The sequence below is a fragment of the Engystomops pustulosus genome, chromosome 2, assembly GCF_040894005.1.
Source record: "Engystomops pustulosus chromosome 2, aEngPut4.maternal, whole genome shotgun sequence".
NCBI lineage: Eukaryota > Metazoa > Chordata > Amphibia > Anura > Leptodactylidae > Engystomops > Engystomops pustulosus.
This window is the reverse complement of record NC_092412.1, coordinates 247,976,988-247,995,345: the sequence shown is the minus strand read 5'-3', so window position 1 is coordinate 247,995,345 and position 18,358 is coordinate 247,976,988. Positions and strand designations below refer to the sequence as shown.

General features: G+C 42.9%; 1 protein-coding gene across 2 annotated transcripts in view; it reads right to left on the bottom strand.

Annotated features, from left to right (window-relative positions):
• Positions 1-18,358, bottom strand: part of TTC3 (tetratricopeptide repeat domain 3) — a 50,933-nt gene that overhangs the window by 3,072 nt on the left and 29,503 nt on the right. For both annotated transcript variants that reach the window (XM_072138762.1, XM_072138763.1), the window contains 25 exons: positions 17,409-17,521; positions 16,644-16,770; positions 16,362-16,484; positions 16,049-16,150; positions 15,779-15,871; positions 15,430-15,494; positions 13,809-13,930; positions 13,406-13,720; positions 11,779-12,048; positions 10,995-11,041; positions 9,986-10,045; positions 8,323-8,396; positions 7,518-7,673; positions 6,338-7,007; positions 6,014-6,079; positions 5,044-5,193; positions 4,153-4,292; positions 3,618-3,686; positions 2,628-2,727; positions 1,876-1,979; positions 1,653-1,731; positions 1,455-1,553; positions 790-1,109; positions 353-611; positions 42-134 (listed from right to left, as the gene is read on the bottom strand). In XM_072138762.1, the coding sequence (XP_071994863.1) occupies positions 42-134; positions 353-611; positions 790-1,109; positions 1,455-1,553; positions 1,653-1,731; positions 1,876-1,979; positions 2,628-2,727; positions 3,618-3,686; positions 4,153-4,292; positions 5,044-5,193; positions 6,014-6,079; positions 6,338-7,007; positions 7,518-7,673; positions 8,323-8,396; positions 9,986-10,045; positions 10,995-11,041; positions 11,779-12,048; positions 13,406-13,720; positions 13,809-13,930; positions 15,430-15,494; positions 15,779-15,871; positions 16,049-16,150; positions 16,362-16,484; positions 16,644-16,770; positions 17,409-17,521 (3,816 nt within the window). The remainder of the gene's footprint in view (positions 1-41; positions 135-352; positions 612-789; positions 1,110-1,454; positions 1,554-1,652; positions 1,732-1,875; positions 1,980-2,627; positions 2,728-3,617; positions 3,687-4,152; positions 4,293-5,043; positions 5,194-6,013; positions 6,080-6,337; positions 7,008-7,517; positions 7,674-8,322; positions 8,397-9,985; positions 10,046-10,994; positions 11,042-11,778; positions 12,049-13,405; positions 13,721-13,808; positions 13,931-15,429; positions 15,495-15,778; positions 15,872-16,048; positions 16,151-16,361; positions 16,485-16,643; positions 16,771-17,408; positions 17,522-18,358) is intronic.

The window sequence follows — 18,358 nt, the reverse complement described above, 5'->3', positions numbered from 1 at the left end:
CTGTACGAAATCGGCTCTGAATAATGGAGGCTTATACTCACGTGCTTGTGGAAGTAGTGGCCGCAGTCCAGCTGGTGCACCGGGAACTGCTTCAGCTCATCGTGGCAGATTATACAGGGGTCTTCATGAAAAGACTGCAGAAAGACAACGGTAGAAATAGTCAGTGCGTCGGTTCCATCTGTAGGGGTGCGTCCGCCTTTATAGGGTCTATATGCTCGGTGTATATTATGAACAGATACATAAATAATGACTGTACACTGGGACAAGTCCTAGCCCTCCATTACATGGACATGTTGGGGGTCCGGCCTATGTATCTTTACAACAGAGGCCAATGACACGAGTCATATCTCACCTCCAAATCACTCGAGTTCTGCCATCTGTTCTTGGCCCCCCCGGTGACCACCCTCCACGGCTGCTTGGGCTGTGGCAGGGAAGGCCGCGGCACACCGGGATTATTAAACACACCGAGTCCTGCCGGGGGCGCTGGGCTCTTGGCCTGGCAGTCCAGTATATGTTCCGTCACCCTACATATTATGTCCTCGTGTGACAAGCCGGCCAGAGTCCCCTTATTCCGGTCACGGAAATCCTTAATGAAACTGGTCAGTTCCACGCTGCACAAAAGACAGAAAATAAATTGTGATAATTCATCTTAAAATCATCATTTCACACCTGACGATACAAATAAGTGATAATAGTGGACGCCACCGCAGCGATGATGACATAAACAGCGATTGGCCGCTGCAGCCAATTAACCCCTAGACATAGAAAGACTCGGCAGACGAGATTCACCTCTTATAATGAGGAAATATGTCGTGCAGATCCTCCATCAGCTTATCAAACGTTGTGGGTTTTGCAGATGTCCTGATATCCGGCTGCCCGCTGCCCCTCCGGTCAGCACCCGCTGCCCCCTGAACCTTTGCAGGGGAAGGCGTTGGGGTCTTTGGTTTCTGGCTATTAGATGCAGGATGTGTATGAGGCTTATCCGTGGTATTGGGTTGGGCTTTTTTATTGGCAGCGGTTTTCTTTGCTGGAGACTTGACAAGAACTGGGTTGGATGGTTTGCTGGGTGACGGACTGGGGTGACTGGGTACAGGAGGAGAGGTCGCTCCCTGGAAAAAGAAAAGCAGGAGGAATAATTACACAATGCGGGTCTAGAAAATTATGCAAATGAGCGCGAGGGGCGAGGGGCTCCACAGAGGTCAATGGAGCCCCTAAGGCTAATTTGCATAACTTTTGAAAACTTTTTTTTTTAAAAAAAAGCAAGGGTGTAAGAAGCTAAAGGAAGAGCGGATCCTGCCAGAGGGGGCACACACCAGTATGTCCGTGCGCTTGTTTTACAAACCTTCATCCTGGTGGTAGATTTCCTTTAACTTCAGGTCGGCTATAATTATTAATAAACCCACAAAGAGAGCGACAGAGTGAGAAACCAGCGATATTCTGCGCTATACACTTACATGTGCCGGGGGAAGGGTTATGATATTTGTCGTAGTCACTACTTTAGGGCTCAACTTTGCGCTTTTTTTCAAAGAGGTAATTTTTTCATCAAACTCGGCCTAAAATAAGACATAGAAAAGAAAATGAGCGCTGGTGCATACAAGCTTCTTATACACACACACACACTACAGGAAGACGTCTTCAAAGAAATCACAAACCTGTATAATGTCCATATCTTTTCTCAGCTTTGATAATTGAGTCTCCATCGTGCGGATCTGATCTACAGATGCCGGGTTACTGCAAAGAGAAAACATGCGAATCAGAGTTTATAGATTTGGTCCACGTGATTTGTTTACAATAAAATACACCTGACTCTAGCACTGAGGTCTATAACCCAGGCAACAGTTATGGTAAAAATTAACCTAAATACAAGAGCCCCACCTGCTGGTCATCTGTTTTAGCATCTTGATGCCTTGCTCTGTGGTGGTGCCTTTTATTTTCAGCCTTAATAATTCAGCTTGTTTCTGGTTTTCTAAGACCATAACCTAGAAGGAGAAAGGAACGAAAATATCACACTATACACATCCCGTTCTGAATTGAGTCACGGCTCAGCTCCTGCTGCTGCTATGGGGACAGATACATTCCCTAGACTACTGTACTGATGATGCAGTTTTTGTATGTTGCAATTTCTTTAGTAAAAACATTTTTTACTGACCCCATTAGTTCATATCTACAGCATATGTAAATGTTCTGCACACAAAATCTGAGAGATGGCTCCTAAATGTAAGGTTAATGAGGGTCCATCACCCCCCTCAGGATAACTCTGTTCTTCATGTAGTGGCTGAATTGATTCACTGAATGGGATCTGATCTGCAGTAACCTGGTTTGACCACTACACAGAGAAGGGGCGCCCTCTGCATCCTGCTCCGACGTCTGTGTAACAGCTAATCTGTAAGGGCGCCGGGATATGGAGAACCTGCTTTATGGACGTCTGTGGTTCTCAGTGTCAGACTAGCTGCAGCCCGAATATTACACCTGACCCCAGTGTGATGACCAGGGTTAAACCCATCACTTGTTACAAGCCACTTCCATCCAACACTAGAAGTTCCCAAATTCCCTCTCAATCTCAGCAAGCGTTGCAGCATTGGCAGATCTTGGGAGATAACTAGTAGTTGGCGCTCCGTCCTCCTCACCTCGGCCGCCGCCGCTCGCTGTGCAGCTTCATCTCGTTCCGCCTCGTGTTTAGTGATCAATTTTTCCAACTTTGTTTTTTCATTTTCAAACTTACTGCAACTGTGAGAGGAGAGACATAAACCGGGTTACACAAAGCAGTTACCAGAAGTACCAGTTACCTGAGAGCCGCAGCTATGCGCAGTCATTGCTGATATAGAGGGGCGAGGCCCACAGCCATCAAGCCTGCTAGGAAATGTAAATTCACTTTCCGTTATAGTTTCAGGCACCTGGACTGTGGGGGGGGGCGCTACCAGAGCCCTTCCGTACTGCAGCTTCTCAGGCAGTTATGTGATACAAGAGTGATCCCCCTCTTCCCACTGTGATGAGGGAGCAGAGGGGGAGACAGTGTAATAGTCTCTGAAGCTACAGCATGGAGGGGCTCTGGTAACGCCCCACCCGCCCAAGAGCATTTTGGCTCATTATCAATACAACAATGGATTTTGATGGTAGATTTCCTTTTCTTTTATATCTTTGACTTTGTGGTCAGGGCTGCAGAAGTGTGTGGACTCACGTAGAAAGAAAGGAGGGTCTGGTAAGTTTATGACTTTCTCAGAAGAGGGATAAATGTGTCACAGTGATTTATGCCTTTTTATGACTCTTAAGAAATCTGCTCCTCAGACCTGGTGGGGTCATCACTGCCCTAGACCAGGGACAACAAAACCATCTCACTCCCCTACAATATTTACTGCCATTAGTGTTTACCGTTCTCTCCTTACATTGATTGTTGCATTCATCGCTTGTCTCCCCCCCTTGCCCTCCATAGCCCCCCTTTGCCGCCCTCTGGGTATGCATTTATGTCCTATTTAGCTATGGGTTTATACCCGATGTCTGATGAAGAGACGTGTATCGAAGGCTGCAATCATCAACTTTTTTTAGTTACCCAAAGAAAGGAAACAACAACTGAGGACTCAACTCTCACTACAAATTATTAGCAACCTTATACAACTTACTGGATCTTTGCAAAATCCTCTATGTAGGCTTCATACTGCTTTTTCTTCTCCTCAATACCTCTGGAATATCTGTAATGATTAAGTAAAGGAGGGAAATGTAAATTCTACAAAAAAAATTACAGTAAATACCTAATCCTCCTGCTCTTGACAGATACCAATCACTGCTTGGTAAAGCTGTAGTCAGCAGCCTTTTGGTTATGTTCAGACTTGCATTTCGAGTCTACATCAGACCCTTTCTGGCAGTTTTCACAGCACGATAATCTATGTGAGCCGGAGCCATATAACCTGGCGATGGCTGCGGTTTCCTTTGCTTCCCCGTCTCCATGGTCTTAGGCCGTGTCTGTTTTATGATTGGACAGAGCGCTCCTGAATCGTTCTGCCCATTCATCAATACAGTTACAGCTACACTGTCCCCTCTATATGCGAGTACCCACTACACACCAACCCATTCTCTATCCCCCACCAGGGATATGAACATTAACCCTTCCCCAGACCACCAGGGAATCTTCTGTCCTAGCCACTGATCCCATCACACCTATCGTTACTTTCGGTCATGGATTTAATCTTATTCTTCAGGGTCTTCAGCTTTTCTTGGTTCTCCTTCCTTTCCTGTTGCCATTTTTTGCTCTCATTTTCATATTCCTGCTGAAGCCAAACAAGTTCAGTCTTCGCAATCTGCAGAGAAATGGAAACTACGTCATAAAAATGTAAAGGAAATCCTCAAAACAAATCGAGCACGGATGAAGTGATAGAACCAGACCCCTATCTGACCAACCACTTAGATGTTGTGATTTCTACAGACCACAGCATGTAGGACAGTGGTGGCGAACCTATGGCACAGGTGCCAAAAGGTGGCACTCTGAGCCCTTTCCGCTGGCTCTCAGGTCATCTCCCTAGGACAGTGTTCACCAAACGCTGAATCTTCCTGCAGTCCCAGGCAACTTAAGAAATGCTGCTCTCAGCGCTATTTTAAAGCGACACTAGTTCGGCTGTTTGGAACTGTGGGAAAAGTTGGACAGTTTTGACAGAACTGCATTATTTTTGGAGCTCATCCTGCTGGGCCTACCATTCTTCCTGTACAGAGAGACCCTGGAGAGAAACTACAATGATGGTCTGAATTTGCCCTCCAACTGTCTTGGTGGCCTCAAGGGGCCAGTACGATTGAAAGATGTGGAAAAACAGGTAGCAATAAGTTACTACTTAAAATTCCATGTTGGCACTCTTCAGTAAATAAGTGAATTTTGGTTGGAGTTTGGGCACTCGGTCTATAAAAGGTTCGCCATCACTGATCTAGAAGGTCAAGTAACCCCAATCCATAGACTGTAAAGCTCTTGCACCCTCTTCCCTGCGGTTTCACCTAAGTTTCTACTCTGTTTGTGTACGTCGTTTATTGCACCATATTGCTCCGCACAATAAAGACCAGTACCTTATTATTTTCCACTGTGGTCCTTATCTGCTCCTCCAGGCCTGCGATCTCTTCTTTGTAGCGTTTCTGCAGGTTATCGTACTTGTCGGTCGCCTCTTGCAGCTGATTGTTCAGTACGTCTTGTTCTTTTTCCATACGCAAAATATCTCCCTGAAAAAACGAAAATAAATATTAGTTGTGTAGTTATATACGAGACATATCAAAGTTCAATCATAAAAAGAGTAATACTCTGCAAAGGAGATTTCCATCTTTTAGATATTGATGATTACAATAGGAATAGGACATCAATATTATATTATTATATTATATTATAGGGGGTCCAGTACTCAAACCCCCACTGATCACCCAGGGAACTGTATATCAGATCCTATCCTGTAGTTCAGCTCATTTCTCAGCCTCCTATCACATAAATGGGAACTTAGCTGCAGTCCCCAGGGCTGATCGCTACAAAGAGAACAAAGATGAACTTCCAGCTCGACCTCTAGGAATCAGTCAATGACTTTAAAGTGAAATGATTGCCGACTGCCCCTACTGAAAACTTGTCCTGTCTTGGGTACTCAAAAGAGAATTTTGATATTTAACCCCTTTTTCTGCAACCAAAAATATGACTACTGCTGCAACCCAAGTTTAACCCAAAATACACACTTCTCTTCCCTTACCTGTCAGTTCTGACACACATTTAGGCTCCTCTGTGGGCAGATAGCCGGTGGTCATAGTCCAATATTTTATACAATATCAGTAACGCTGCAGCTCTGTCATCTCCGCCGGTTTAATTATTAACACTGCACATTCCCGCTATACACACTAGACAGGTGGACTGAAGGCTTTTACAGTAAAATACCTTGCCTTGTACAATCTGTCAGACTCTGAGGACTGTACAGCAATCGTCCCTGCTGTCCCATAGAAGGATAAAGCAGCAGGACAAGTGCTCGGCCTGCCACCCCCATTCAGAGCGGTATATGCATCTCACCTGCTGCACCTCGTAGGGTTGGAAGGGTTCAGTATTCACCTCGTGATGAGAATAATCTATGTCTACCTGAAAGATACAAGAGTAAGAGGCATTTAGTAAAGACCCTTTTACAGAGGCCAACGGACCCCCCCCTATAAAGATGCTGATGATGAGCAAAAGCTCATCTTCACATCTTTATATGGAAGTTTGTTGGAAGCTCAAGGCCCTGCAAAGCATTAGGACTGATGGGGAAACTATGGTAACAAATAATCAAGTGCTCTGTATAAATAGACAAGTGATGATCCACTAATATCACAGGACACACAAGCAGCGCCATGTTCTTACCTGCACAGATACTATGGCAGTCTGAATAATTTTAGGATGTTTCGCACTCTGGGATATGACTGTATTATTGCCCTTGCTTGGTTCTTCTACATAGGATTTATTCTGGCTTATATCAGTATTATGCTCAGGAGCGGACTCCTCCTCCTCCTCTTCATCTATACTATACAATCCAGATCCGTTACTAGACAGGCTATGTACTTCATCCAGATCATCATCCAGGATAGGGTGTTCATTAGAGTGATTCTCAATAAGGTCAAACTCCGACCCCGGGAGAGTCCTAAAGTGGGGGCTGTTAAAGGGCTCAGCAAATTTTTGATAATTTCGATCCAAGTCTCCATAATAGGCGGGAAGGTCTGAACATTCAGCGGCCGCAGACATATAATCCTCCTGGCTGGTAGACTCCTCATTATTACATACTAGGGACGGATAGGAAGGCTTGAACTCCACCGCTTTGGGATTCAGCTCCAGATGTCCAAAGGGAATATCACAGGACAGCGCCAGCACGTCGTCCACTATGGTGAATTTATCCGACTGCAAGAGGAAACTCTTAAGACCCCCGGCCGCTTCCACCATCCTGTGCGTTTCTTCCGGAAATTCTTTATATTCTCCTATTAAACGTTCATCCTCAGGTTTCAGGGGACCGTATTCATCTAATATCTGAGAGAAGTAACTGGAAGAGAGACAAACGAGCTGAGTACATGAGCCGCAGGTAAAGCGAAATTCTCTGCAATTAGACGAAAAGCGGCAACCCCGGCTCATATGTTCACATCGAGAGGGGACACAATCTGCTTCAGGATTTACCCCACGCGGATGCAGATATTGAACTCTCATTTTTAGAAATAACAATTAAAAAAAATAATTAAAAAAAAAAGCTAATGACATCTATAGAAATTTTTGCATCCTCAGACCCTTATTTGAATGGACATTTCCTAATTTGCGCCCAGTACTTGGATGGATGTCTGAACAAAGGGCGCAGTGATCCTGAAAGCGGATTTTAACCCTGTACTTGACCCGAATTTTACAGCGCAAAATCAAGTTCAAATACTGGCATAGCCCTAAACCCCTGCTAGAAAGATGTGTGACCAGGATAAGGAGGTGTCCCATCATCAGTCTTATTTTCCCCCCATACACCGGAGTGGATTGGGTTAAACCTCAGAGACCACATACATAAAATACTTACTCGTAGAGGGTTTCCTTTACAGGCCACATAATTTCATCCACCAAATCCTGGTCGACGTCTCTATATAATCCCAGCCCATAGAAGGCTTCAAACTCATCTACATCACTACGCAGCGAGTCCGGAACCGAGAAGGGTTCATAGGGGTCCAAAAGGCTTCTGGGGAGGGGGGGACGAGAAATACATAGAGGTCAGATTTTATAACAAAGCATTGTTGCAGTTACCTTCACTACCATCAAAATTTTAGGAATTAACCCTTTGATTGTCACCCCCCCAGAATTAGAAGGGAGATGTACTAACGTGCGCCCTCTGTGGGAAAGAAGGGGATAACATGCCGATTGTGGGACCCTCAATGATCGCCAAAATCCGTAACCTTATTCCATCTATTGAATGGGATGGTAGATTGAGCCTGAGCGCCACAAAATTCATTTTCTATGACACTGCTAAAAAGAGCCAGGCGCTGCCACAAGATAATTCTGACAGAACCATGGACCATAAATGCAGCAGCAAGCGTCAGTCTGAACGCCTTGTTCATTAAAGTGAATGAGGTCCCGGACCCTGGTGACTGATGGGGATAGTATCCTCCATCTTGTGGACAGCCGTCTGTTCAGGTGTAGCTGCTCAGTTATAACAGCCGTCTGTTCAGGTGTAGCTGCTCAGTTATAACAGCCGTCTGTTCAGGTGTAGCTGCTCAGTTATAACAGCCGTCTGTTCAGGTGTAGCTGCTCAGTTATAACAGCGGTTCATTAACCGCCCGGTTGGGCTAAAGTAGACCCAGAATAGGCGAAACCAGCAAGAAAGAACTTACAAGGTATTTTCTTCAGTAAAAATATCTTCATCCTGTGATCTAGTACTGACCGCTCCTGAAAGCTTGTAAGTCGGCTGAAAAGAAAAAAAAAATAAATCACAATTCCATGAAGTTTAAAATAAGATCTGCCAAGAATGTAATGAAAAACTCTCGTCAGTAATAATAACATTTGGGATGTCATAGTTACTTCTTTGTTAACTTAATACAAACAATGTTAAAAAATATATGTACAGGCAGTCCCCGAATTACATACAAGATAGGTTTCATAGGTTTGTTCTTAAGTTGAATTTGTATGCAAGTCGGAAACCATATACTTTATCATAGTAGTTTCAGACAAAAATTTTTTTTTTTTTGTCCCAATGACAATTGCATTTTCAACATTTTTTGCTGTAATGGGTCCGAGGATTATCAATAAAGCTTCATTACAGACACCTTACAGCTGATCATTGCAGTCTGGGACTATAGTAACATCCAGAGAGGTCACCAGAGGTCACAGGTGGCAAAGGTCTGTAACTAGGAGTCGAGTTTCACCCGAGGTCATATGGGGCAAAGAGGTCTGTCTGTAAATAGGGGTCGAGAGCTTCACCAGAGGTCACAGTGGACAGAGGGGTCCGTCCGAAACTAGGGGTAGTCTGTAAGTGGGGTGTCCTTAAGTAGGGGACCACCTATATTAACGCTTACTTAATGCATTCCTTCCACCCCCTAAAAGTCCTTTCAGATAATTTTTCCTCCCCTATTGTCAGACTCATTTTGACGTTTTTGTTATATTAATGTGTCCTCCCCTGCGAAGGATTGTTTGTAGATATGAGCCTTAAAGGAAACCTACCACCACGAATCTATCTATTAAGGTAGATCCAGTGGTAGGTGCCTCTAATGTATGTAAGGATAGCCCTTGTAAGGGCTAATCCTTTAGTCCCCTTTATCTTTTAAATCTTTAATTGTGGTAATATGCTAATTTACCAAAGAGGCTACTGGGGCGTGGAATGGCCGGAGGTGAGGCTACATGGTACGGCTACTCCACTCCCCAGTAGCCTCCTTGATCTACCTACCCAGATCTTCAGAGCGCAGCTACGAGGACAAACGCTGACGAACGCTGGTTTCGCGGACGAGGGACGAAGATATCTGGTAGTAGGGTCAAGGAGGCTACTGGGGCGTGGGGTAGCCGTGCCGTGTAGACTCAGCTCCGGCTACTCCACGCCTCAGTAGCCTCTTTGGTAAATTAGCTTATTAGAAAAAAAGATAAAAGGGGACTAAGCGCTATCCTTACATCCATTAGAAGGCACCAACCACTGGATCTACTTTAATAGGTAGATTTGTGGTTGTAGGTTTCCTATAATGTTCTCTAGCTGTTACTGGGCCTATCCCTACATCTGGGCATGAGACCTCCACATTCATCCCCCTGTGGGGGGTTTTCAAGCATATTGTACTTTCTGACTACCGTTTTGCAAAACAGCTCAATAAAACCTGTTGTCACTAAAATACTTTGTGCTGGACCATCAGTAAGATTTTGTGATTTATTTTCTTAACACAACAAGACGACCGGACACGAAGCCAATACCACAAGCTAGAAAATGCAAAACATGGCGCTAGTCGAATGATCAGGGAGATTGATGCCAACAAGAATAAAATTTTTTTTTTTTTTTTGAACATTTTTTAAAATTACCTTTATCGGCTGATTCCGTTTCTTCTTTTTGTGTTTGATTTTAAGAGCTATACAATTATTCTATTGGATACACAAAAAAAAAAAAAAAAAAAGTCAGAATTTCACCAATAGAAAATATATGAAATGTTCATATTGAGGGTTAAATATTAACAATGTAAAAGTCATCCCAACCAGATGGAAACCAACATTCATTATCCTCAATGCACTTCACATTCCTCGGTAACATGAGTTGCTGAAAGCTCAGTCCCACTGAATTGACCGTGGTAGAGCTGCAATACCAAGCACAGCCACAGTACAAAAGGATGGCGCTGCGCTTAGTTAAGCTACAAGGAGATCAAGGAACTCGTTTAAACATGTGACCAGGTGATAAGTTGTTGAGCCCCATTGTTGGCTCTCCCATCTATCTTAACAATAGATCATCAATATTTAATATTGGAAAAGTCCTTTAAATTGCTGTAGGGAAAATCTAGCCATTCTGATCTAGAAAAACCTCCTAGCCGCTGCGCTGGACACGTATACGTGATTGAGGCTTCAGCGATCGCACCCAATCTAGCGATTTCTGCAGCCTGGTATACAATGATCTTCTACATAAAACAAGCGGACGATAGTCTATTTCAGTGATGGCAAACCTTTTAGAGGCCGAGAGCCCAAACTACAACGAAGACCCGCTTATTTATCGCAAAGTGCCAGCACAGAAATTTAATTTGTGATTTATACTCCCTTCTCTGTCACAGTTTTCATTGATACCAGCACCCTGAGGCACCAATAAAGCAGAAAATAGTCCAATATAGCAGAAAATAGAGCTGTCACTTTAAAATAGCTCTGTGCACAGCAAGTCCTGGGCTGTCTGGGACTGCAGGAAGATACCTGGAGTTCTCTCTGGTGATGGCCTGAGTGCCCACAGAAAGGGCTCTGAGTGCCACCTCTGGCACCAGTGCCATAGGTTAGCCATCACTGGTCTATTTACCTGAAGTCACAGACAAAGAGAATGAACATGTGGTTTACTTACATTGTAACTTTCAAAGGATTGCTTAGGTACCTGAACACGTGGTATATCTGGAAGAGGGGAAAATATATTTTAATGATCGTCATCCAATATAGGTTTCCAGCTCAAAGGGGTATTCCCACAAAGACAAGTTTCTACAGCCCCCCCCCCCCAGCTAATCTCCATTTGTACTGGGAAGCCATATGGGACAACTAGAGACAACGGGAGTCTTGTTGAGAGGGGCTGTAGGACCTCTAGTGATGTCACAAACATGCTTCATATCGGGCAATTACAAATGTGCTTTCCTTTTATGGCTTCATTGTCCTGAGCTGGAAGTGCCCACCCACATCAGGAATAGCTGAATCTGAATCTAATGTTAAATATACAAGACATACGCCGGGCTAGGAAGAAGCCAGCAGCATGCTACAGGAATTGTTATCAAAGTCTGTGCTAAAAATATTTCTCAGAAACTTTACAGATTCGCTTAGGTTTGAGGATCTAAGACTGCAGCATGTCCGTTGTCCCTGTGCTGCTGGGGTTAGGGCCCCAAACCTGGTGACTGATCCCATCACTGGATCCACTAAAGCTTCTTTGTTCCCCAATTGTTTCTGTCATCTGTTCTTACAGGTGAGTCTTCTGTTTTCTGCCTCTCACCAAGTAAAATCCAGGTAGAGAGATGATTTCACAAAAAACTATTTCTAGTACTGTATTGTGAAAGCGTCGTGGTCTCCACCTCATAAATCTCACTATTACGCCTCCCGTTAGAATGTTTCCTATATAGGAAGTAACAACTCGGACGGTTACTCACCCATCTCCTGGAAATATTTATCTAGATCCTTATCCAGGCCATACTCTGAAGCAATATGCTTGTTCTCCTCTAGAAACCATAAGAAACAGCGGAATCCTTCTACATTTATACTAGTTACGAAGTCAAACAGATTGTCTGAGGGACCGTCCGTCATCATATAGTTTATGTTCTTCCCATAGGTGTCATTCCACAAATTTACTACATTCTCTGGATTTATGTTTTTCAAACGTTCTCGGTTACGGTCTCGAAATTCTACAGCAGCTACCAAACCTTTAATAAAAAAAAAAAAAAAAAAGTTTGTTAAAGCTTTCAAAAGTCATTAAACACACAGGGGGACATTTACTTACAGTGTCGGTGTCTGCATTGGCTTTGTTACCGACCTGCTCTGGGAAAGAAGACACACATTTAATATTGTAGAGCTGTGCAGAGACGTTTCTGTCCCCGAGACCATTTTCTGTCCCTGGGACCAAAATCTGTCCCGAGCACCAGAAATGTGTCCAACAGTCCCTGCTAGGCCAGTTTTCTTTTGGTCTACTTTCCGCCAGTTTACAGCGCCCAAAAATGGCTGTGACACATGTTAATTGTGTCTGAGTTTCCACTCCGCCAAAGCCACGCCATTTTTCGGAGAAGAGTCGGAGCAGACGGAAAAAGTCATTTTTTCTGTCCCCGACAGCTAATAAATAGGTCTGAGAGCAGAACATGTGGTGAAAGCGCCACAAAACTGGCGGAAACACCATAGTAAATGTCCCCCACAATATACATGTGCGGTCGCAGTTTTGGTTGCATTTTTTGCACTGTTGCTTTATCTCCACCACATACATTGGAGGCGATAACTTAACTTTTGGACTGCCTCAGTTTAAAGGTGTTTTCCCATAAACTAAGATAGGCCGTATCCATGGATCCCACAAATCTCGAAAACGAGGGGTCCGTCTGACCCTTTGCCGCTCCGTCGGACGCGCATAACCATTCTGCTCCATTAATCTCTATGGAGCTGATGGAGATTGGTGAGCGCGGTGCTCAGTGATTTCCATCAGCGCCATAGAGATTAATGGAGCAGAATGGTCACGTGGGTCCGTCTGCAAGTCGAATCTGTATATTTTAGAATTGTAGCTCCAGATAAAAAAAATTTTTGCCCCGGTGATAATTGGAGTTTAAAAATTCTTTGCTGTAATAGGACCAAGATTTACCAATAAAGCTTCAATACAGACACCTTACAGCTGATCACTGCAGCCTGGGAGTAAAGTAAAGCATCCAGAGACCTTCACTAGAGGTCCCAGTGTGCAGAGGGGTCCGTCTTTAACTAGGGGTCGTCTGTAAGTCGGGTGTCCTTAAGTAGGGGACTGCCTGTACACTAAAAAATAATGGTGCATTCTTCCAGATCCTTGCAGGGGGCGCCAGATTCATGAAAACTGTGCACCAGTATTCAGTAATCTGCCGCACTCTGCACACTCCACAGGTAAACTGCAGATAGTTCAGACTGCACTAGTATAGATAGATGTGGGTCTCTGCAGTGGATGTGCTGAGTTACTGCAGCTCAGTTGCCACTTATGTAGACCAAACACAACCACAACTCAGTATGTGGAGCAAATACAGGTTACATAGGTTCTCATAGAAGTAACAAAAATACCTTTATTATTTACTATAAGGAGCCATTCCCGTAGACTAACAGTTATATGTTCGGCCTGCAAGAACAGCAGATATAGGAATATTCTGGTCTTCACCCTATCATTTAACTTGTACAGATAGGAGAGAAAACTCTTCATCTTATTAGTGGTCTGTGCGGGGCTGTTCTTCTCCAGCTCCTCCGGGCTTATAATCCTCCACACACATACAGACTCCCACAGACTTGGGAGGTTTGCTGGACATTCACGTATTATCAGCCCCTCCTTCTTATAGACTTGTGCCAACAAGGGGTCCCATCTGACTCTGAAGCCATTAGTCGCTGGGAAGAGAAGTAAACATTCAGTGAAGATGGAATGAAGTTTTGTGGTGAGAAAATCATAGAGAGAGGAGGTCGGGTCTGCACTTACCGACAGCCTCAGATAAGACGGCTTCTTGCTTCTTATGGTCTTCAGGATTTCCTACAGGCTCCTCCTCTATAGGCCTCTTGCGCTCTGATTTATTTTCATGTTTGACTTTATTGCTTTTGTTGCTTAGATGTGACAGGAGAAAAACAAATCAGCTTTATTACTATACGACAGAGGCAAATTAAGGTAAACCAGGTCCAAATAATAGGGAGAGCAAAAATGGCAACTGCTCAACCACCTACTGGTCTACCAGACCCCCAGCTGCAAATATAAGAGGAAAATCCCACATGGCAGATTTGTTGCTCACGATTCCACTTCTAATTTTTAAGCGGGGGCGAAATTGAGGCAGTTTGGACATTTGGAGGCTTTTTTCGTTCATTAAGAATAATTCCTTTTACACTTGGGTAAAGATAGTTGGGGCGTTTTGGGACATGGGGATACCCAATATTTTTATGTTTATTTCCATTCTTGGGATAGAGGGGCGATTTAAATTTTTTGTTATATTTATAGGTCCCCTACAGAGTTTGAACTAATAATAATTCTTTATTTATATAGTGCACACAGTTTACGCTGCGTTGCATTGAGTTTGCCAAATCAACCTACCAGTATGTTTTGGAGCGTGGGAGGAAACCTGAGAACCCGGAGGACATCCACGCAAACACGGAGAGAACATACAAACTCTTTGCAGAGGTTGACCTGGATGGGACTTGAACTTGAATACAGCTGCAAGGCTGTAGTGCTAACCACTGAGCCACCATGCTGCCCATAACTGATACACTGAAATTATACAGCAATACAACCGTATTGTAAACAATCGCCAATAGAGTGAATCTACCAGAGTGCCTTTGTGGGAACACCATGATCTCGTCCAATATGCACAGAAGCATATATAGGTGTTTTCTAACAGTCAAAAATCAAAACCTTCTGTTCTTCGTTTCGCCATCTTTGAGACTTAAACTTTTTCATACTTCGAGGTACGGAGCTGCGTGAAGCGTCTTTTGTGTGATGATATGTTTTCATTGCTATCATTTTGAGGACTGTACTGCCTTCTAAGGATTGATTACATTTATTATATGTTGCAAAATGGCAAAAAAGTGGCATTTCGGACACTTGGGCACAATTTTACATTAAAGTGGTTCAATACCGGGAATAACGTTCCTTATATATTGATAAATCGAGAGACATGGCAATACCTAAAATGTTTAGGATTTTAGTTTGATTTGTAGTTCTAGGGAAAGGGGAGTAATCTTAACATTTAGGTTTTTAATTATTATTATTTTTTTAATAAAGACCCAAGGCTGTCATGGCAACTGATTGTCGCTGCCCGATAATGCCACAGGGAGAGACAGTCAAAGCCAATATGGCAGCCAAAGGATTAACATGGTGTTACCAGTGGGTTTTTGCTACAATATGCAGTATGGAAGGGGCCCCGTGCCCATGGCCCCTCTCCATACTCTCTTTACAGACTTGTGATGTACTAATACAGGGGTTAAGCGCCGCAGTCGAGTTTGATCCAAGCATTCTTCAAACATACTTAACATCACATAACATAACATTAAGGAAATAATGGCATGTGGCCAGAAATGAGAATTTTTTCTTCTTTTTTACAACAACAGCACCTTACCTGGAGACTTTATGTTTTGTCGTTGCTTTCTGTGGTTCCTTTTTCTTTATGCCTTTATCTTCAAACTTAACACAAAAAAAAAAAAAAAAGTCAGAACTGATGAAAACTTTTCCTGTGGTCTCTGATGTAACAGCAGGGTCATCGCTCTACATAATATAGCGATTGCCCTACTCCTGATCAGAAAATTAACGTCAGTGTAAACAAATCAGAATCAACATGATGAAGTTTTCGCAGGCCGACAGGACGTGCAGATTAATCATAACCACCATATAAATAATTGCCAAGACGTTGCAGTTTTCTTAATTTCCCTTCCGCAGCAGTCAGCAATGGTTTCCTGTTGATAACATACCTCACATTTCACTTGAGCCATAGAGTCATATATTACGATATGAGAGATGAATCCTTTGCAGTCCGGGGTGAGACATGTATATTTCAGGAAGTCCTGTGTGCAGAAAAGATAACACATTCTTATTAAAGATGCAACAGAACTAAAGAAACTCTTGCAAAGGAAGTGGAACCTCCAATGTATAGAGCAGATAACGTATCAGGTTTTGGTACGATAATTAGTGAATTTTCCCCAGTGACTCCCATAGCTGACGGAAATAGGAACGCACTTTACCTTGTCATTTTTATCAGAATACAACGTGGCCTTCATTTTCTTCCAACAGCAAACGTGAAATTCCACTCTACAGTACTGGCAGCACACCATGCGTATAAAACCCTGCAACATCACAAAATGTCAGTACTGCAGGAATATGAGCCGAAACATTACAGAAGCTACAGCCAAAAACTGCAAGTGTGATTCTACAGATACAGAATTATTTACTCTGCAGGTTTAGAATCAGCACAATTTTTGTAGAATTTATCACGCGCAATGCATATGTTTAGTAACAGAACAGTTATTCTAATTCATTGCAGATAGTTTAGTCTACCTTGAAGTCGGGGTCTGAAAAATATATCTGAGCTTTAGGCAAACTCAGACACTGCTCATAGCGGCACACAGCATCCGGCTTAGGTGGAAACTTGCACTCTTCAATGTAATTATTTAAGAGAACCTAAAGACGGAAACATTAAAAGGCGTTTAAAGTACAGAAAAAAGATCCACGTCCTAGTAATTAAAAACCATCTTCCACTCGCCCTACTTGCAAATTCTATAAATGTTGCACATAATTTAACCAATATTGCAGAGATTGAATGAATCCATAAAGACTCACCTGTAGTTTTTCTGGCCTGGTTTCTTCAATGACATAAGACGTGGTGGGCCAGGTTAAAACTCCAGGGACCATCTTATGATTCACCATGGTCTTTGACTTTATATATTGATTTAACGCATCAGAAAAACTGGGAAGAAAAGAGATAATACGTGTACAAGGGTGATGTAGGATTTCATTACAAAATTGCAGTTGCAAATGTTCCACATGTATACAGGCAGTCCCCGGGTTACGTACAGGATAGGTTCTGTAGGTTTGTTCTTAAATTCGTTATATTTTATCACTTTAACCCCAGCCATTGGTCTCTGTGACAATTGGATTTTAAAATTTGTGTGTTTTTATAAGAACCAGGATTAACATTAAAGCTTCATTAGACACCTCTGATAACTCTTATGTTTGTTGTAGCCTAGGGCTACAGTAAAGTAAATTACCAGTTACCAGAGGTCCGTTTAACTAGGGGTCGTCTAAGTTGGTGTGTTCTTAAGTAGGGGACTGCCTGTATATGTTTACTGAACAGAAAACTGGATACAATTTTTTTTTCTCAATCCGATTGATCTTTATTCATTTATATTTTTTTTTTTTCATTTTAAGCAATTAGATTTATTTTAGCTAAAAACTAAAAATATCGTCTTCAACATGTTAATTCATGCTTTAGGCTTTCACCCTAAGCAATGCAAAGTAGGTAACATGGTTGCCAGCTTTAGCATTACTCTGGCCAGCTTATGTCCTATATTTACTGAAAAAATACAAAAAGCAAAAAAAACTTACCGATTCTGCCTAAAATACACATTGCCAATTCCATAGAAAGCAAGACAGTTAAACCTCTCCTTAGAGTGATGCTGGATTATTTCTTTAAACTGGTTTTCAGCCTTTACCAGCTCCTATAGACAGAGCAGAAACAAAAGCAAAAAATGCATTGAAGAAAAGGTATATACAAGCAAAAATATTCAAGTTCAACCAATACGGTGGTGCTAGCAATCACCAACAACAAATTTATCAGGCCATTTGTATTGATATTCCGGTGTAAAAAAAAATTAAAAAAAAATTTTAAAAATTAATTTTTTTTAAAAAAAGCACATTTTGTGTGACAGCCATGTTTCGTGAACTCACAAAATGTGAATGGCGCTAAAAAGGAAGGGAGATCCCAAAAGTTCCCAAAACAAGTAAGTCTCAGTGATGGGACCCCCACAGATCACGAGAACGGGGGCCTGATGTACCCCAGTCAGACCCCTTGCTGTTCCCCACAATGTCTGGAGTATTGTTGGGCTGCCCCATTTATCTTATGGAGTTGACTGAGATTGCCGAGCCCCGCGCTCATCGGACCACTGCTCTCGTGATCTGTGGGGATGCCATCACCGAGCCCCCCCACGATCAGCAATATCCCCTTAGGAAAACCCCTTTAAGTAGGATTTTCACCATAAACATGTGCTATAATTTCCACCAGAGTGCTGCCGCTCACAGCTGGAGCAGATTTACTTTCTTGGAGCACATACAACCATAAGATCCATCGCTTATTAGCAGATTAATGCCTCTCACATGGTCATATGGCAAATTATTCCTAATGAAGGCCGATAAAAGGTGAAAGAATGGTTTAAGAGGAATACAAAATGTAAACTGAGCATCTACACTGCCTATGCATAGCTGTAAATGTGCAAACGCCTCAAAACATTGATTTAAATGTTAATATGCTTTTTCTGGCCGTCAATGAGGTGGTTGCT